The sequence below is a fragment of the Cyprinus carpio genome, chromosome B12, assembly GCF_018340385.1.
Source record: "Cyprinus carpio isolate SPL01 chromosome B12, ASM1834038v1, whole genome shotgun sequence".
Classification (NCBI taxonomy): Eukaryota; Metazoa; Chordata; class Actinopteri; order Cypriniformes; family Cyprinidae; genus Cyprinus; species Cyprinus carpio.
Window position 1 is genome coordinate 16855246 of NC_056608.1, and position 20238 is coordinate 16875483.

A 20238-nucleotide genomic window follows, 5' to 3' on the forward strand; every position below is an offset into this window, starting at 1 on the left:
TTAGTAGTTTTTTTTTGCATGCATTTATTACATTGTACTATCTTAACCTCATTTCAATTTGAAAAAAAAAAACCCAAAAACATTTGGATTTCTAACCAATATGACAGGTTTCAATGCAACTGCAATAATGCAGCTGTCAGTTTATAAAAACACATTCTTGGCCAAAGTAATATAATAAAAGATAATTTGATGTGAATTAATATGCTGAACAGGAGCAAACAGAATTCAGGTTATAAGAATAAAAGATTAAGTTTTAATTTAATTCAGTGTGTGTTAGTCTGCCACCATGTGGCTACAAAATATACTGCAGTTAAATGCAATTTCAGTACACAGATTCACAGGTATTTTAAGATGATTAGAAAAATACTGTTCAACCTATCTTAATACTATCCAACATTCATTTACTGCTAGAGGAAAGTTCTATTAAAACTTTAAATGTTTCTATTGCCTCAACCTTGCTGATGTACTACAGAATAGTGCAAAATGACAAGTATAGAAATGAATTTCTGTGATTAATATTTTTAGAATGACAAAAGCTCAGCAAGTCTCAGTGCACACAAAAAAACAAGAGCAATATTTTCAGCCTGTACGATCTGGCACTAACAAATCATAAATGTCAGTGAAGCATTTCAGAAATCACCAAAAGAGAGACTAGAAGTCATACTACATTACATAATTTTTAACTCCTTCTGTTTGACTACTGATTGCCAGCACATTGCTATTCCCCATAGGAAAAAAGAAAAAAAAATTCACATTGATTTTAAGAGAATTGAAAGGCTTAAAAAAAGCCAAAGAAGAACCATAGATTTTGTTTTTTTGTCCTCAGCAGGGTTCAGAATTCAAAGGAATGGAGCCCAGGAGCCTTTGAATGGTTAGTTTTACCTTGAGAGAGCAAAGAATGTAAGTTTAACTATAACCATTTGGCTCTGGTTATATTTACAAAATCATTCTTGTACTCTGACTCATGACTACCTCGCTCTTGCTGAGTCTTCTTAGGTATGTTTATACCTCTTCCACCGTGTCTGTCAACAGGTCATTGACAGCCAGGATCTGATCTCCCTTGTGTAACAGAGATGAAGCCTCAATCTCCCCACATTTAGATACACTAAAAGAAATGGAAAATAATAGCAAAAATTAATCCAAACAAACTTGCATGAACCAGAGAGCATAAGGACATGATGCTTCTGGGCTCAGCCCAACATTTCCAGTAAATTTTTAATTTTTCTGTGAGAATCGTACCATGGTTTTCCCTCCTCCTTTGAAATAACCAAGATGTTTGCATTATGATGACTTATGTAGATTTCCTTCTCGACGAGGGTGTGCGTTTCACTGAGGAATGGAAAACATGTAACATGTAACTCAAAATGTAACTAGATTCCAAAAACACAATTTCATAACCCTACTTGTTCAACAACTAAATTCTGCAGTTTAGGATATTGTTTTCTATTGAACTGACCTTCTACAGATGTACTAATCACCTCTTGCCTGGAACTGACCTGTTGAGCTTAGTGGAGGCACAGTTTCCATTCAAAGCAAGAGTTTTTAGTGTTTTTATTATTAGTACTGGTTTCTTGTATTCCATAAATCCTAGGTTTGACAATGAGGGCTGACCCATTATGGTGGTGCTGATTATTTATTTATTTATTTTTTTACTAAGAATCTGTTTAAGACACTACAATACGTAGTTTAAAAGGATGATGTAAGTCTCAGGTATCATGTTGCAAACTTAGTTCTGACTCGCCTTTGTAATATAAATAATAATAACTAGTTGGGCAAGATCACTGCTGGATACTTTTGAAAGGTGTGATGCATGATGATTTGTGACAGCTAAGGTAAAAAATAAACTTCCCTTAAGGTTTTACACAAAGCTTTTTATTCTCTAGGCTAGGGAAACTGAGAAATTGTACATAATGTGAGAAATTGTTCATAATGTAATAAATAGCAGTACACAGAAATTAGCGATAGTCTGTTAAAATTTAATTTGTTGTTTGTTTTACCTTTGTCCATCTGACTCAGTGGATGTTTGTGTTGTCTTCATGTCATTGAAGGCTTTTGTGACACAATCCAACAGACTGTTTTCAGATGTACAAGTCACACTTTCCCTGGAGAGAAAAGCAAATAATTATTTGCTCAAAGCCTGAGAGACTAAAAAAAAAAAAAAAATCAAGCCTCTAACAATAGGTAGACTCATGTGAACACAAAGTACATTTGTAAATGACTGTGCAAAATAATACTTGATACTTGACTGTAAATAAGCTTGTGAACACTGCAAAAATGCAAATGATAGGCATAAAATGAGGTCAAAATCAAAGACAAATTGGTCTAAAAATGCAATTGATAGGCTTAGGTTGAGTTGAGAATGGAATAGAAATTGGTATTGCTCCCCGGGCGCCGCAGCATAAAATGGCTGCCCACTGCTCCGGGTGTGTGTTCACAGTGTGTGTGTGTGGTTCACTGCTCTGTGTGTGTGCACTTCGGATGGGTTAAATGCAGAGCACTAATTCTGAGTATGGGTCACCATACTTGGCTGAATGTCACGTCACTTTCACTTTCACTTCTGTTATACAACCTTCTTTATATTCAAGAAGGACACAAATGGATTCAAATCTAAACATTAATGTTACATTTTTAAGGGTAAATAAGCACTAACAGGTTCAGTTGAGGTAAAGTAGATTTAAATACATAATGAGAGTTTGTCATACCCTGATGACATGTCCTCATTACTTTCCACTGCAGTCTCATGCAGTGGTTCCTCTTCTTTCTGATTTTCATACACCTGAAGCGAAGGTATGTGGTTATATTGAACTATGGTACAAGTGTTTGGTTTTATAAGTGAAAGTGTATGTTTGTGGGTTTAACTATGCCATACCGGTGTTGCAGATGGACTGCTTCTGGGAGATTGGCTACACTGAGCGTTCTGGGTGGGAACATCTTCAGATGCTGGCTTCTTTCTTGGAGGCAGTGGAGGTTTACTATCAACTTCATTCTGCAGTTATTGAGAGGTACAACTCAGAAATAATACAGGCAAAGTTATGAGAACTGAGTCAAAGTCGCACACAAGCAATGTGAAAGCATTGTTTGTGAATAACCTCTTCAGTGTCAGGGGGGCTTTGGTCATTGGAGTTGGATTCTGTCGTGCTCTGAGGTTCAGTTTGTGGCTCAATTTTGTTATTCTATAAACAGTTTGAAAAATGAACTGTTTAAGACCCATGAAATTGCATTGATTAATAATTAGAAATTGTAATATATTTAATATATCAATTCAATTTATTAAAAATAAAATTAATTGTTTAATGATTTTTTTCAAAGAGAATTATGACTGAATTAAAGCTATTAAGCTCATAGGCAAAAAGTAGAATGTCTCACCTTTATAGCTCCGAATAAAGCATTGAACCAACTATCCACATCCTTACTGAAAACAACAGATCCCATATATTAGCACTAAAAGGGCTAACCTTAATTTACTTTGTCCATTATTTGATTTTTTTTTTTTAAATGCAGCTTTTTACTAAGTATTGGAAATATGGTACCGCAATGGTAATCATAGCAAACCTGCTGTCACCAATGAAGAAAAATTCTCTTGGGACCTTGTCTCCTGGATCTTCTGCTTTCATGAAAAGCACAGAGGATGGAGAGCACTTGAAGGCGTTACAGATCCATTCAAAAACTGGATTTGCTTGAGGAAGCACTTGCAGTACTGTGATGCTACATAGAAAAAAGAATTATGTCCCTACATCATACTAACCAATTTTTGATTATGTGAAAAGAAATCAGCAGCTTTCGCCTTACGTGGAAGCTTGTATAGTTTTTATAGGTTTGCCTTTCTCAGTGGTTTTGTAGTATTTTAGCTCATGGCAGCTGCCACTTGTCTTTGAAAGCACAAAGAAGCGTTTCTTCCATGATTTCTGCAATGAATGATAAAACGTCTTAGATACATATAAACTGCTGATATTTCTGTGTGAAATCCAAATGTTATACCCTATTTTTTATCTGTTTAGGAGGAGGGGACTTTATTAGAAAACCTGTGCACACTTCCTCCACCTCAGCTGCTTCATTGTGACATGAAGCATTTAAATCTGTTGCAGAAGAGTAAATACAATTAACCAGAATTTAACCACTCATCACTATCTGTAATAGTTCTCTCAATACAATTTTAATAAGACAAATTATTTTTTTAGAATCCAGTCTCTGGCTATTCTGGTTCTAGCCAGTCTGTGTTGTTTAAAATAGATTTCAGACATACCTGATTTACGTCTGCTGTTCATTTGGATGATGTTGAATCTCTGCTAAAACAGACATGATATGTGTTGTAATTTTTTTATCACACACGAGACAATATTGAAGCAACGATTGGCGCTTGAGAATAAACAACATAAGAAAAATCACATTGCTGCATTTTGTATGTGTTTCTGAAGTTAAACTATAAGTTCACCCAAAATTAACATTTTTCGATTTACATTTACTCACCTCATGTCATTGCAAGCCTGTGTGTTGTAGTTTGTGAAACACAAAAGAAGATATTTTGAAAAATATCAGTTGGATTTGGACCAAATTGACTTTCTCCAAAATATCTTCTTTTGTGTTCCACAGAAGAATAAAAGTCATGCAGGTTTAAAATAACATGAGGGTGAGTAAATAATGACAATTTTTTTATTTGATTTATCTTTTTAAATGTACAATTCTGTATGATTCAGCTCATTATGATGATTCTATCTAGGAATATTTATAAAACCAAAGCAAAGCTTTTCACTTTGTGCTTTTCAGTCTAATTCTTTAAACTGCAAGAAAGATGCATATTGCCAAAAATATAATAAGCAGTAGTGTAGCCGTAATTTCTTAATGTGCTCAAATAAATCAGATCGGTTTAGTCAATGAATCAGTAGACCTGCAATACATCATAAAAGGATTACCTTAACTATTGTGTGTTGCCGTAAAAACAGTGTCCTCTGTACTGCTGTCCTGTTTTCACAAATATGCATGTCATGATTTTGAAGGAAGGCTTCTATTGTCACTGAAGCAGGTGGAGTTTCTTGTTATGTGTCTTTTTAGGTTTATGGAAAATTTGGTCACAGGTCCTTACTGGCATTGACTTAAAAACATGAAAAAAGAGATGCATGTTGATTCTTTTCCTTGATGCCTTAGATGGCTGTGGTTATTTAGACAAATTCCTTGCAATTTTAGATTCTAGTAAGATTCCACCACATTTGATCTTCTGGGTAAGGTGCATGTATGTTTCATAATTCACCTGTTTCAGAATTTCTGATAATATCCTATATGTAAATTAATAATTTGCATATATTAACTCAAGTAATTTTGGCCCTCTGTAACTTTGAGTACATTTTAAGGCCAGTTAATATTTGTATATGAGAGTATATTTAAAAGGGTCCATTATACTATCCTCAGGCACATAGACATTAGATTATTGAGACAATTGAGATTCATCAAGGGTCTTAGATGAGTGATAATGAGTGCATTGATTTTACATCTTATAAGTAAAAAATAAGAAACAGCTTGCACTAGGACAGTAAATCAAATATTAATTGACAACTCTACTTAAAAAGTACAGTGTGCACGGGTCGATTGCATGTTTGTTTTGTTTGAGTGTGTTTTTTTTGGGAATGTGTTTAACTCTAAAAATGCCAATACATTCCTGCAATGCATTTGCAAAAATGACAAAAGTGTTGTCATACAACAGTGTACTCTTAATGAGATAGGAAATGTTAGATGTGTAACAAATCTTATAATAAATATTTACTTATTCTATTCAAACTGCAAATTTCTTTACTGACAGCAAAATAAACTTTTTTTGCAAACTCATTTGCAACAACTCAGTGCAGTTATATAAATTGCTACTAGAGAGACCTATTAGATAGAGGCCTATAACACCTGATGTGAGCTCTCTATTAGTTATTCTCCATAAAAGAGTGTGGAGGAAATTTTATTTCTATCTGAAATATTATTATTACTTGCTTTACTGTACTAAAGAGTGTTCTTTAGACTGTCTCTGAGTGCTTTAGTTTGCTTGAGTTTTTGATGAGCTTAGAGATAACAGGAAATCCATTTGTGTGTGTGTGCAAGACAAGGGTGAGACAGAATGCTATTTTAGTTAATGGCTACTTAGAAAATTATTTGCATTAAATTCTTAGAAACGCATCTGGAAAGCATAGTTAGGCACCTTAAATGGACATATGTGTTGAATATGCATTATGATTGGATGAGATCAAAGCATCCGCATTGTAATGACCTGTTACTAGCTACTGACTAAGGTGATTATGCTGTCCTCTTGCTCTTGGATCTTATGGCTGCATTTGACACTGGAGACCATGACATCCCGATTTCTCAGTTGGAGTTAGGGGAACTGTGTTGGAGTGGTTTAGATCTTATTTATATGACAGAATTTTTTTTTTTTTTTTTTTTTGCCTTGGGGATTTTATGTCTTCCTCTGCATCCCTCTCATGTGTTGTCCCTCAGAGTTTCGTTCTTGGTCCTTTTTTATTTTCATTATATCTACTTCCATTAGGGTCCATTTTTAGGAAATGTGGCATCTCATTTCATTGTTATCAAACTCTATAGCACCATTGTTGGACTTTCTTGAGGGGGTTAGGGCCTGGATGGCTTCAAATTTCTTAAAGTTCAATGAAGAAAAAAACAGAAGTGATGATATTTAGACCTGGCAACACCTGTGACTCCCTTGACTTAGATTTGACTGTTATAAAATCATATGTGAAGCCAAATGTTAAAAACCTGGGTGTTATAATGGACAGTGATTTTAAATTTGATAAATTAATTAAAACTATTTTTTTCAGTTGAGGCAATTATCAAAAGTCGTCTTTTTTGTCTTTTACTGATTTTGAAAGGTTCATACATGCTTTTATCTCAACTCTCCTTGACTATTGTAATAGCCTCTATGTAGGTATTATTCAGGCCTCTCTCAAACGTTTACAGATGGTACAAAATGCTGCTGCTCATCTGTTAACAGCGCAAACAAATTACACCGACATTGGCTTCTCTTCATTGGCTTCCTGTTCATTTTATAATTGATTTTAAGGTTTTAGTTTAAGTCATTAAATTGACTGGCACCAAGTTACATTTCTGATTTAAGATTTTACAGCTGTATGATCCATCGAGAGCACTTAGGTCCGCTGACCACTTACTTTTGGTTGTACCTCGAGCAAGACTGAAAAGCAGGGGTGACCGGCTTTTTGATGTTGCAGCCCCAAAGCTTTGAAATGACTTGCCTCTAAATGTTAGGCAGGCCCAAACACTTGCTGTTTTTAAATCCAGTCTTAAAACGTGTTTTTTTTGCTCTGGAATTTAACTCGGTTTGAGAGCTGTTTTTATGTATTTTATGTATTTAGTGTTATTGTATGTTATTTTTGTTATGTGTAAAATTGTTTTTACTTTGATTATGCTTGTACAGCACTTTGGAAAACAATGGTTGTTTTAAAAAAAGAGCTCTATGAATAAACCTTGATTTGATTTGATGAAGGTATAAATGTTGAGTTTGGGTGTTTCCTTGATTTTGCAATCTACAGCCAACCCTGAATGACTGTATGACTGTAGACCTTTTCCTGCAGGAAAATAAATATTCAAGAGACTTTTGTTCTCATACCTTTATTAAAATGGAAAATCAGTTAAGACTAGCCAGGCATGACTTGAATAACAATGCAGCTTGGATGGGTTATAAGGAGATCAAAAAAAAAATAAAAAAAAACAACAGGGTCGACTTGACATTTTTGACAGTGAAAGTGTAATTATGGGTATAATATAATTAGTATAATATATTGTAAATGAAAAAATGCAGGAGTAAAATATGTGAAAGGAATGACTGGTAATAGTGAGAATGTTGAGTGATAAAAATTTCACGTGCTAGTGGACAGTTATATCTTAGATCAAGAGGTGATTTCCCAAAATATTCTGACATCTCTTACAGGAGCAATGCGTAAGAATGAGGAAACACCTTTTTGCATTAATTTAAGCAAGTGAATTTTTCATTAATCCAGAGTAACATACACTACCATTCAAAAGTTTATGATTTGGTATGATATTTAATGTTTTTGAAAGAAATCTCTTATGACCACTAAGACAGCATTTATTTGGTCAAAATAGAATAAAAACAGTAATATTGTAGAATATTGTTACAAATTTTAATTTCTATTTCATTATTATTATTTTTTTTTAATGTGATTATTCCTGTGATGGCAAAGCTGAGTTTTCAGTATAGGTCTTAAGTGTCACACGAACCTTCAGAAATATCATGCATGTTTTTATATCATGCAGGGAGTAGATGATGCTATATTTAGAAGTAATTTTTAGCCCATGATTCCTCAGATCTTTGTGAAAGGCACTGAAATGCATTTGAAACATGTCATGAAAATACTGCTTTGCTAGGAAAGCATCTTCAGGAGGGGTAACTTTAACATGAAATGATAGATTAGCCCATGATAATATCTTTACTCATGTCATACAGTAGTTCTTGTTATCCTAAATGCATCAGCAGCTGTATAAATTTAATCTCACTGCCAAAATATGTACTTTATATAAAACTTAATTATTTAAGCTTTTGTAAATATTGCATAATGCATTTTTTTATTTTGCCTTCAAGTAAAGTTTCTTGGATGGAATCAGAATAATCCTGTCTAACCTGCTTTCTCCAATAAGGAAGTAAACCGTCATTTACTGCGACAGAAAAGTTTTCCGCAGACCTTTAGCATGTCAGATACAAATCAAGGCAAGAAATCTCAAAGATAAAAAAAAAATAGTACAACTTTAAATTTTCTCTAAATTAGACATTTATACATGCCTGTTAAATGCATCTGATCTCCTGAATAAAAAGATACGGATATAGTATTGAGCAGGAGTGGCGGACTCTGGTCCTGGAGAGCCGCAGCTCTGCAGAGTTCTGGTGCAGGGGTGGCAAACTCCGTCCTGCCTGTAGCTTCCTAGTAACCCTTCAGACCTTGATTAGCTTGTTCAGGTGAGTTTTATTAGGGTTAAACCAAAACTCTGCAGGGCTGTGGCTCTCCAGGACTGATGTTCGCCACCCCTGGTATATAGATTCATTTATAGTTCATTTCCAGTAGATTCTAGACACATCTGAATCATGTTTGCTGTTAGTTTGGATGCTGTTGCTTCTTTGCAATATGCAGTATATATGAAATTCAAGTGTTGTCTTACTGAACATCAGTAACACGTCCTTAATAGAAAAAAACGAATACTTTGTTAACTGTTCATGTAACTTTCATATATACAAATTACAGAGTAGATAGTGACAGAAAACAACAACATCTGTGTTCATCTATTCATCATGAGTTTGTGAAATTAATTTGATTGTAAACAGTCCGTTTAAACAATAGAGTGAGTTATGAGGTATAACCAATTAATATGAATGATTAGGTGTATTTTATTCAAGAGAGTTTAATGTGTGTTAAAAAAAGCACTAATAACGTTTTTTGCCCTTTTTAAGAAATAAACTACTAATATTTTTATGCACAGATTTATTATTGCATGCACACAGCAAAATAAAAAAAGACAGAAACTGTTAAATGGGAAGTTTAATAACACCTCACAGTGTAACAATGTGCAAGATATGCATGCTTTTCTAAAACATAATTCATCTATATATACTGTAAAATAGGCTTACTACTGTTTTTCACTGAGAATAAACTCTCATCCCAGTTTTGAAGTAATACTTGACACTTGTTCTTCAAACAAATATATACAGTACCTACTACCACCCTAGTGAAAAATAAATATACTAAAATGTATTTGAAATACATTTATTTCATGCTTAGTATACTACAAATACTTTATAAAAATACCCTGCTAAACAGGTATACTTAAAGTCTGTTAAATTAGAACAACTAATTTTGTACTTAATGCACTTTAATTGTGCGGAAGTAGTGCTGAAGTCTAACTAAAGTTATACTGAAGTATATTTGATTATGCTAAAGTGAAACTATTGCAAGTATACTTCAGGTACACCTTAAATATCTTGCATTTAAAGACTGATATTATACATCAATAGTGGGATAAAAAAAAATTTTTAGGCTTAATATTAAGAAATGTGCATTGTGCACAAGCAGTACTCCAAATAAAGTTTAATCATATTTTTTTTATATCAGTAAGTCTTTAAGAAATGTGCATTGTGCACAAGCAGTACTCCACATAAAGTGTAATTATTTTTTTAATATCAGTTATTCTCTGTTTTGTTTTTTTTTTTTTTTTTTTTTTTTTACATATTTACATGATTACTGTACAGGCAATATAATAAGGATAAGGTACTTTAGATAATCAGATTGCATCTTCTGTCACTCAGTAACACCTTATTTTCCACCTATATTAGTAAATGAGCTTTAATATCCCATAGACCCTCTGACCCTTAAATTAGACATGTATACAACATTTCTATTATTTCGATAGTGATGAAAAATTTTGCATTAGATTTTGTTTTGTGTCCTCAGTGAGATGGGCAGGTTTCAGAGTGAGGTCTGGAAGCCGCTGAATTAGGAGTTTTACCTGCAGGTAATTTCAGTATTTTATTTATATGACTATGATTACAGTGATGGAAATAAAGACAATTTCTTTACTGTGAATTATCATCTTACCTCATCCTTGCTTAGACTTTTTATGCATTTCTGAATCTGTTGTACTGTGTCTGGGGGCAGGCTCTGATCCCCCCTTAAATCCTGAATCTGATGACACTCAGACATACTGGAGAAGATGATAATGAGAGGTGAAATATAATACATGGTAAGTAGTTAATTTCTATGCATATTACCATTGATTCAAGAACAGACTATGTTTTAAATTATCTATTGTAGAGTTGTACCATGGTTTGGCGCCTTCTTGTGTCAAGATCAGACTGTTTTGACTACCACAGATCTCCTTCTCAACATGTGTTTGCGTTTCACTACAAAGCAGAAAAATACAAATGCCACATTTATCATAACCACAGTGCTAAATATATCTGAGGATTTTAATTAGGAAAGGACAGAGTATTACTCAACAACTGACACATTGATACACTCAATATTTGTCTTTTCCAAAGCAGAAGCACCCTGCTAATGCTATTTCCAGTACTGAAGTTAAGGATGTAACCACATATTTAAGATTAGTGTAGACCACTAATAATAATTAAATCTTTAACGTGTAAGACACTATATTGGTCACCAGCTAATTTGAATACGGTGGTTACAGTCCTGATTGAAATGATAAAAATCACCTGTTGTCTGACTCGGTAGAGGCACAGTTTTCAGTGAAGTCAGCAAGAGACTTCTGATTAGAATGCCTTTGAACTTCACTGAGGGAAAGAAACAAATCAGATTGAGCAAGGGTCAAACCAACATAGAACACATCCTTGTTTAGAGTTTAAACGTTGTGATGACTGCATCTATCAGGCATGCTAAAACCTAGCCAAGTGTTAGCTTTCATTTTATAAATCATCCAAAACCAGACCTGTTGAGCAGGACTAGAAAGGTTAGAACTCTCTAAACAGCAAGGTAGACTGCTAATTGACGCTAAAAAACAGAGTTGTTTATATATATATATATAAATCACATATATATTGCATCTGGGGCGTGAAGCGGAATGAACTGATTTGAAAAAATTTAAATGTGGCAAACAATAACATGATGATGATAATTAATATATTTATCGTATCTTGCGTATCTGACACAATAGTGTGATCTCATGGTAAATAACTGTAAATCAAAATTACTTTTTCTCTTTGCATGCCATATCATCCTCCTGTTGGTCATCTCTCACCCTTTGCCTAATCAGAAAAGATCACAGAGCACTTAAATTAAACTGTGTCTCTGAAAGTTGTATTTTATCAACAGAGTGCATTCCACAAGGCCAGTTAAGGGGAAAAGTGCTCTCAAGCACTTACACTGATCCCATGGTCATGTATTCACCGTTGTCCTCTGGAGGTTCATCCTGCTTCCCATCCATCTCATCTTTTTCCTCAATAACTGGAATCTGCCAGATCGAGGTTTGAGTTTTATTTGTGTATTTATATCATATGCATATGAAACTGTGTTTAAATGTGTAAAACCTTGCATGTTACTGGTATTGGAGGTTCGCTGAGCTTGCGAGGATAGTCATAATGATTGTATTGTGGCGGAGAAGTTAATTCAAATGCTGACCATCTGTCAACAGGCTGATCTTCACCGTTTGGTTCTGGACAGTTCTCAGGTAGAGTCTTTGATCTAGATCTCTTGTCCTGTCGAAAAAGATAAAACGTGTGAGCATTCACAACCTCTCAAAAGTGTTGGTACACTTGACTGAATTTTTGGTTTCTTATGATGCTAAAACCTAAACCTAAATTTTTGGTTACTGTATAATTGCCATATTTCCTTTTGTGTGTTTTTTTTTTTTATTATTATTATTATTCTCAAATGTAGGAAATGGTAGTAAGTATCAGTGTGTGTGCTCAAACATGTCTTAGAGTTGATTTAAGCATCTAAGTACAGACAGAGAGGAAGAGAGAGAGGATTTGTTTACCTGAGTATCGTCTGTGTGGGGCAGTTTATTTGGTGATTTCTGGGTCTTCATTGCGTTGATTAATGCATTGAGCCAACCATCCACGTCAGCACTGAAAACACCAGACAACATTTAAAACTACTTTCATGGAACTATGTTGTGATGGCAATGGGAGATAATTGTTAAAATAATGGTGGCAAACCTGTTTTTTCCAATGAGGAAATATTCTCTAGATTGTTTAAGTGTCTCGTCTTCCACCTTCAAGAACAGCACAGAGGATGGAGAGCCCTTTGATTGTTTCTTGACCCAGTCCCACTTCTGATGTGTCTCAGGGCTAGTGAACAGCAAGCTGATCCTTTAAAACAGGAAGACGTTCTCATTGTAGTATGAAAATACCTCATGTATTTATTTATGTGACAGTCTTTTCCTTACTTAGAAATGTCTATCGCTCCTAAAGGTTTGTCTCTCTTTTCGTTTACATGATATGTCAGCTGGTAGGTGTTCTCACCCATCTTTGAGAGCACAAAGAAACGATTCTTCCATGATTTCTGTAAAAGATATATAAAACTGCTAAGTTTCATAAACCGAGGAACTGTCTTTGCAGACTGCAGATATTTCAGTTTCAGGTTGAATTGCAATATGAAACGTACAGTGTTTTTAGTCAGGGCTGTTAGAGGGGGGGACTTGACCAGGTATCCAGTGTACAATTCCTCCACTGCTGGTTCACTGTAAAATTTAGTCATTGCTGCAGAAACATAATTAAAACTGATCAGCATGAAATGCTGCACAATGCCATTTAGTCTTTAATTTCCTAGATTATCCCATTTTTCCTAAGATGTTTTAGACTTACGGGATTTCTTGTTGTTGGACATCCTGATGTTGTTTGCTTTAGTTCTAAAATAGATGCAAAATGTTTACTTTTTTACTGTAAGCCACTGATATATATCTGATAAACAGAAGTAAACAACAGCGATGTATGATTTTGTAAAATAATATTAAGTGCAGTGTCACTGTCAGCAGCACAAGGCTAATTACAATGCAATGGAAATGAACCCTCCACCATATTTCAAATGTATAATATGTTATATAATAAAGACCCAAAAATCTCCAAAAAGGCATAATGTTACAATTAATTTTTTACCCCTCAGATGAATAGTATTAGCATTATTTCTCTACACGTTACAAGCATCACAAAGCAGAATCATCATATCGGTAGCGATATTCTATATTATTATTGGTTTACCTTATGTCACAGTAAAATCTCAGTCCTCTGAAAAGTTCTCACAACATGTATGTAATGATGGCAGTTTAGGAGGAAATGAAAGGTCCTTTGTCTCTTCCAGAGTGTTATGCTGGTAAAAGGAGTTGTTTCTGATTTTATGTGAGCTCATGTTTAAGTTCCTCCCCTTTGACTTTGTCATTCCTTTGGAGAACTTACCAGACAAACGTGTTCATGTCAATTTGTCATTGAGGAAAACATCATACTGCAAAAAGAAATTTAGTTTCTGAACCACATATTGTAAGCTGTGACTGAATTATGTACACACATACACTCATAGACTTATACACCATTTCCAATTTCGTGGATTCTAGTTTTTTATGCAGTTTTTTTATGCTTTTGTAGTATATTTATTCTCCATGCACATGCACTCTTGATTCCCCTGAGGTTTTTTTTTTTTTTTTTTTTTTTTGGTTCTCTTCATTATTCAGCTTATTTGTATACACTTGTATGAAATGCATGAGACTCGTTTTCAAGTCAGAAATGTCAAAGCTTTTTTTTGGGATCCAACAGTCTGTGTGGACGACTATTTAAGTTGTCAAATAAAGCAGTGAACCATATGTTTTAATGTACTGTATGTTTCAGAGACTATTTGAAAATAGATTTAAACATTTATGTAAAAGTAATGTCTAATTGTATTAAAAATATAACAAAAACACATTTATAAAATATTTGCAAAAAATGTTTCAAATGTTTAAGAGTACTTCACATTGTAACAAAGTGCAAATACATGCTTTTTTAACTGCATAATTAATGTATATATTACGTAGGCTACATGTTATTCAGTAATCATCAATCTAAAGTGTGACTGAAACATTTGAATCAATGCATAATGACTAGAAACAATACATAATTGGTTAAATGCTTTTCAAAACAAAATATGCAATGACAGAAAACTTGTATATACACAGTATATAAAGTACCTCATACTGTTAGAATTGTAAAAAAAAAAAGTGTGCATCTTTAAAGAGGTTAAAATACATGAACAGTTTTGAACTGTGCATTTTTCAGTGTGAATTAACCTTAATACTTATTATAAAGTAATACTTGACTGTGATTCTTCACATTAACAGATGTGAACTAATAAACCCACTACCACTCACATAGTTTCATGTATATATATTCTCTAAATGTTACTGATTTCTTTCACCCAGTTGCATTTCAAGGTCAGAGAATCTAACATTCACACTCTTTTACACATTTACATGATTAATATACAGTCAAAAGAGGACAAGTTACTTTAGATAACCTGACTGCTCTTCTGATCTTCATTTACACTTTGTTTTCGACCTGTATGATTAGACTTGAATTAGGTTTAATGTCCCACAGTTTCTTGTCCTCATTATGATGCACAGGATTCAGAGTGCAGAGGCTGGGATCCTATGAGCCGCCGAATAGTGAGTTTTACCTGCAGGTAATTTGAGTAGCATTATTTCTATCTCTCTGAATGTAGTGAGAGAAAAAAACAAACAAACATTCTTTTACTGCAAATCGTCAACTTACCTCATCCTTGCTTAGTCTTCTTACGTATGTCTGTATCTCTTCTACTGTGTCTATAAGCAGGTCATTGAAGGCCAGGATCTGGTCCCCCTTATGGAAGAGACACGAGTCCTGAATCTTCCGACAGTCAGAGACACTGGAGAGGAAAAGGATGAATGCACAACAACGAGAAACATATTGTAAATTGTTAATTTGTACTCATGCTAATGTTTTCCCTATCAGTATAAGGTCCAGGATATTTTAAACGGTAATAACTGTAATCAGTTATCAGGGAGAGTTGTACCATGGTTTTCCGCCTTCTTGTGTCAAAATCAGACTGTTTTTCAGATCATTTTGACTAATGCAGATCTCCTTCTCAACATGTGTGTGCGTTTCACTGCAGAATAGAAATATGCATTGATAAAATTCAAATAGATGCCACATTTTTCATGCTAAATATAGCTCTATGCATAATGCACTAATAAGAAAGTTAAAAAGAGGCGACATCATTCGTGTGCATTCACAACTTTGTGGGGAAGTCGTAGCCTAGTGGTTAGAGAGTTTAACTCCTAACCCTAAGGTTGTGGGTTCGAGTCTCGGGCCGGCAATACCACGACTGAGGTGCCCTTGAGCAAGCCACTGAACCCCCAACTGCTCCCGGGGAGCCGCAGCATAAATGGCTGCCCACTGCTCCGGGTGTGTGTTCATGGTGTGTGTGTGTGTGTTCACTGCTGTGTATGTGCACTTTGGATGGGTTAAATGCGGTTTATTTTTGTTTGTTGTATGTTGTGTATGTTTAACTTTTGTGTGTGTGCACTTTGGATGGGTTAAATGCAGGTCACCATACTTGGCTGTATGTCACGTCACTTTCACTTTTGTCTTCATCATCCTCATCCTGGTAGACTGCACCATTGCACGCAGAGGACTTGTGACCATTAATGGAAGTGCTGAAAAAGACATCCAACAAATAATCAAAAATAATGAACTTTGTGAACACATTACAATGTGTTAAATCATATCACTGAGTTTATCATATCTCACACTACTGACACAATAGTGCATGAGGTACATAACAGTGAATCAAGAATTCAAAATTACTTTTTCTGCATGCACGTAGTGTCCGTATCCTGTTGGTCAACTTCCAAAGCTCTTTGCCTAATAAGAAAAGACCACAGAAAAATTTTTTTTTATTAAAAGTACATCTTACATTCCAGTAGGCCAGTTAAGGGGAAACGTGCTCTCAAACACTTACAATGATGCCATGGACATGTATTCATTGTCTTCTGCAGATTCATCCTGCATCTCGTCCTCATCATCTTCATCCTCAATAATTGGAATCTGCCAGATAGAGGTTTGAGTTTTTTTAAAGCATATTTTTAGGAAGTTTAAGAGTATTTATGTCCACACTGTATATTGAAGAAAGTGTGTATAAATGTGTAAAACCTTGAGCGCTACTGGTAGTGGAGGATCGCTGAGCTTGCGAGGATAGTCATTTTGGCTGTACAGTGATGGGTAAGTTAGCATTAATTCAGGTGCTGACTGTCTGTCATCAGGCTCATCCTCAACCTTTGGTTCTAAACTCTTTATAGGTTCAGATGCTGATCTAATTTTGCTGTCCTGTGGGAAAAGTAAAGCACGTGAGCATGCCTAAATGCTTGTAATGAGTTGTAGATAAATATAAAAGAACATGTAAACTTCAAAACAAAACAATAAATAAATTATGTTAAGTAAAAATATAAAAATAACTAATTAGCAAATGGTGGCTACTTTGAAGTAGATAGTTTTTACCTTTGACAGGTAGTTTGTATATGCATACATTTGAAGAGAGGGATATATTAATGTTTACCTGAAGGGTATTTCTTGATTTCTGGGTCTTCATTGCCTTGACTAAGGCATTGAGCAAACCATCCACATCATCACTGAAAACAACAGAAAACATTTAACACTACTGAAAAACTCAGTTATTTTAAAATGAAAAATAAAAGTTTAATATAAAAGATTTCTAGAATTATATTTCCAGCATATATAACTAATTTAAAAAGCTGAATGATTAAAGGGGTCATATGACCTAAAAAGAACATTGTGTTGTGTATTTGGTGTAATGCAATGTGTTTATGCAGTTTAAGGTTCAAAATCACATTATGTTCCACATAATGTACATTATGTTCCACATAATGTACATTATTGTTGCTCCTCTATGCTCTGCCTTTCTGAAATGTGTCAATTTTTACAAAGTTCTTTGTTCTGAAAAGCGAGGTGTGCTCTGATTGGCCAGCTATCCAGTGCGTTGTGATTGGCCGAATACCTCAAGCGCGTGAATACCTCAATACTGTGATGCCGTGTGTCCTGGCTTGACGAGACAAAAACAATAAAATCCATAACAACTGAGGCATTTGTTGCATCCAGTGAGGACATAATTACTGATTATAATGACTTATACTGTTTTTACGCGTTGCGTATTGCGCAGTGTAAACATAAAACCATGTCTGCATTTGTGATCAGAGAAATGACAAACAACAAGCGCTACTCTACACTGCTCAAAACTCGCATTTGAATCATCAGTGGCAAATCCTTTACATATAAAAAAAAAAACTTACTTACAGGCTGTGAGTCAGAATTGCCAGACTGTCCTTACAAAGTTGGAACTGCCCCACTTTATAGAAACAGTCCTCCATAAAATGCGCTGCACACATCGGAATATTTGGGTTGAACTGTTCTGGAACAGTGTTGTAATTACAACTTAACCACTGATTTCTAGTTGTGTCCTCTTTTGGAAGGCAAAACAAAATAGTTTCACTTTCACAATGAAACACACAGCATCACACACGGCGGACTTGAGTGAGCGGCAGCCGGCGGATTCGACGAAGGAGCGGCTGGCAGGCTTGCACAACCAAATGTGGCAACCTGGGCTGGACTCATCCACGGTGAAAGCCGATCCAGCGATCCACAGAGTGAAGTTGATGTATTTCCTCAGCGACCAGCACGGATCAGCTGCATGATGAAGTCCTCTTTTGGAAGGCCAAACAAAGTAGTTTCGCTTTCACAGCGAAACACACAGCATCTCCACAACATGGTGGTGGCGGCAACAACAATACTACAGCGAGAATAAAAGTTACACCTTCTTTCTTTACGTGAACATTTGGGCAGTGTTATGCAAATCTTCCCGCACAGTGACGTAGACATGTGGGACGTGTTTAAACAATGCATTTTAGGAGAGCATGGACAAGTCTTAACTTTTATAAAGAATATCTCTTTGGATTTGAGATTTTAGTCTTTGCAACTTTACAGATCTTCTTTATGCACCAAGAGCTTGTAACAATCCAAAGAGAAAGGAAAAATTTAAATTGCATCATATGACCCCATTAAGTTACTGCTTATTGGTCTCAAACTCAATTCCTGGAGGGCCACAGCTCTGCAGAGTTTAGCTCCAACCAGCTCCAAATCACACATGCTTGGAAGCTTCTAGTAATCGCGAATACTTTGATTAGCTGGATCAGGTGTGTTTGATTTGGGTTGGAGCTAAACTTGCAGAGCTGTGGCCCTCCAGGAATTGAGTTTGAGACCAATGGCTTAAAGACTCCACGAAAAGTACATTTTTATTTTTATTTTTATTTTATTGTTCTTACACTGTCTTTTTCTTTTGTTATGCATTGGCAATAAACTAAATTAATAATGCTGATAAAGCTTTGGTGATTCTCAAGGCTCAATTTTTAATGTGTATATTTACTATATGCTACACTACTAACATATACATGGTTTCAGAACTAATAGACATGGACTAAAAGTCAAGAATCTTTCATTTTGATTTCATGGAGCCTTTAAATATTATTTATTTAGTTATTTTTATTTATTCATTTATTTTGCCTGTCATGCTGGCTTTCTTTATTTATTTTGTTGTTTTTATTTATTCATTTATTTTGCCTGTATCCTTTAAAACAGAAAGACGTTCTCATTATAGTGTGAAAATACTTCATTTATTTATGACTTTGACAGTCTTTTCCATACTTAGAAAGGTCTATCTCTCCCGAAGGCTTGTCTCTCCTTTCATTATTTGCATAATATGTCAGCTGGTAGGAGTCTTCCCCTGTCTTGGAGAGCTCAAAGAAACGACGCTTCCATGATTTCTGTGACAGCTATAACAGATAAAACTGGTAAGTTTCATGAACAGAGGAACTGTCTTTGACAGACTGCAGATATTTTGATTTTAGGTTGAATTGCAATAAGATACGTACAGTGTTTTTAGTCACGGCTGTTAGAGGGGGGGACTTGACCAGGTATCCAGTGTACAATTCCTCCACCATCGCTGGTTCATTGTAAAATATTGAAGTTGCTGCTGCAGAAACATAATTAAAACAACATTAAACACATTGTTGCCACACAGTTTAATTTGAGTTTTAACAGTTGTCTTGATTATCTCATTTTCCAAAGAGATTTTTTGACTTACTTGGTTTCTTTTTGTTGTTGGACATCCTGATGTTGTTGCTTTAATTCTAAAAAAGATGTAAAATGTTTAAATTGTTTTACTGTAAGCCGCTAATAAATCTGATAAACAGATGTAAACAACAGTGATTTATGATTTTGTTAAAAAAAAGATAAAAAATGCGATATCAACACAAGAACAATTAAAATGTAATGCAAATTAACCCTCCATAATATATCTTATATAATACAATTGCATGATGTTTTTATGAAAGTTTTAAATTCACTTGAATAGTATCAGCAGTATTTCTTCGCATATTTCAAGCATCACAAGCAGACTCATATCAGAAGCCATATTTTGTAATAGTATTGCCATACCTTGTCTCACTGTCAAAAGTTTTTCAGCTCTCACAATGTGTATGTTATGATGGCAGTTTAGAAGGAAGCTAGAGAACTTTTGTCTCTTACTGAGCATTATGCTGGTAACAGGAGTTGTTTCTGGTTATATGTAAGCTCAGGTTTTGGCTCCCCCCTTTGACTGTGTCTGTTATTTGTTTCTGAAAACTATCAGACAAACG

General features: G+C 34.7%; 3 protein-coding genes across 5 annotated transcripts; all 3 read right to left on the minus strand.

Moving 5' to 3' along the window:
- Window positions 1-108: 108 nt before the first annotated feature.
- plekhs1.1 (pleckstrin homology domain containing S1, tandem duplicate 1) lies at window positions 109-6361 on the minus strand. Of its 3 annotated transcripts, XM_042735719.1 has the most exons (13): window positions 4911-6360; window positions 4244-4286; window positions 3979-4076; window positions 3790-3905; window positions 3553-3705; window positions 3367-3412; window positions 3090-3173; window positions 2870-2986; window positions 2703-2776; window positions 1998-2102; window positions 1240-1329; window positions 973-1105; window positions 109-882 (listed from the first exon to the last, which is right to left on the minus strand). In XM_042735719.1, exons 1-12 carry the CDS (start codon window positions 4977-4979, stop codon window positions 1003-1005), a joined length of 1098 nt encoding a protein of 365 aa, XP_042591653.1. In that variant the 5' UTR covers window positions 4980-6360; the 3' UTR covers window positions 109-882; window positions 973-1002. The 3 variants fall into 3 exon arrangements, with proteins under 3 accessions (XP_042591653.1, XP_042591652.1, XP_042591654.1); XM_042735718.1 differs by having other exon boundaries at window positions 109-1105; window positions 4911-6361; XM_042735720.1 differs by having other exon boundaries at window positions 109-1105; window positions 4244-4283.
- A 3851-nt stretch (window positions 6362-10212) lies between these two features.
- On the minus strand, window positions 10213-13849 carry LOC109080922. The gene is made up of 13 exons (XM_019095927.2): window positions 13727-13849; window positions 13334-13377; window positions 13134-13228; window positions 12916-13031; window positions 12686-12838; window positions 12505-12595; window positions 12056-12223; window positions 11891-11979; window positions 11720-11773; window positions 11225-11302; window positions 10832-10912; window positions 10608-10713; window positions 10213-10518 (listed from the first exon to the last, which is right to left on the minus strand). Exons 2-13 carry the CDS (start codon window positions 13353-13355, stop codon window positions 10411-10413), a joined length of 1161 nt encoding a protein of 386 aa, XP_018951472.1. The 5' UTR covers window positions 13356-13377; window positions 13727-13849; the 3' UTR covers window positions 10213-10410.
- An 865-nt stretch (window positions 13850-14714) lies between these two features.
- On the minus strand, window positions 14715-19710 carry LOC109099277. The gene is made up of 9 exons (XM_042734853.1): window positions 19686-19710; window positions 19474-19574; window positions 19247-19374; window positions 17088-17160; window positions 16685-16858; window positions 16494-16579; window positions 15546-15638; window positions 15266-15398; window positions 14715-15170 (listed from the first exon to the last, which is right to left on the minus strand). The coding sequence occupies exons 1-9, from the start codon at window positions 19708-19710 to the stop codon at window positions 15105-15107; spliced, it is 879 nt and encodes a 292-aa protein (XP_042590787.1). The 3' UTR covers window positions 14715-15104.
- Window positions 19711-20238: the final 528 nt, after the last annotated feature.

What these genes read in the sequence shown, in the direction of transcription:
- plekhs1.1 (XM_042735718.1), bottom strand. Translation starts at nt 4,979, where the DNA reads ATGCATATTTGTGAAAACAGGACAGCAGTACAGAGGACACTGTTTTTA. An exon ending in CTAAACAGATAAAAAATAGG is followed by an intron (nt 3,906 to 3,978) that starts GTATAACATTTG and finishes CATTCATTGCAG; the next exon opens with AAATCATGGAAGAAACGCTT. An exon ending in CTTTATTCGGAGCTATAAAG is followed by an intron (nt 3,174 to 3,366) that starts GTGAGACATTCT and finishes AACTGTTTATAG; the next exon opens with AATAACAAAATTGAGCCACA.
- LOC109080922 (XM_019095927.2), bottom strand. Translation starts at nt 13,355, where the DNA reads ATGTCCAACAACAAGAAATCCC. An exon ending in CCCACACAGACGATACTCAG is followed by an intron (nt 12,224 to 12,504) that starts GTAAACAAATCC and finishes CTTTTTCGACAG; the next exon opens with GACAAGAGATCTAGATCAAA. An exon ending in AAAGTCTAAGCAAGGATGAG is followed by an intron (nt 10,519 to 10,607) that starts GTAAGATGATAA and finishes AATTACCTGCAG; the next exon opens with GTAAAACTCCTAATTCAGCG.
- LOC109099277 (XM_042734853.1), bottom strand. Translation starts at nt 19,710, where the DNA reads ATGTCCAACAACAAAAAGAAACCAA. An exon ending in CAGCCGTGACTAAAAACACT is followed by an intron (nt 19,375 to 19,473) that starts GTACGTATCTTA and finishes TATCTGTTATAG; the next exon opens with CTGTCACAGAAATCATGGAA. An exon ending in AATCAAGAAATACCCTTCAG is followed by an intron (nt 16,859 to 17,087) that starts GTAAACATTAAT and finishes CTTTTCCCACAG; the next exon opens with GACAGCAAAATTAGATCAGC.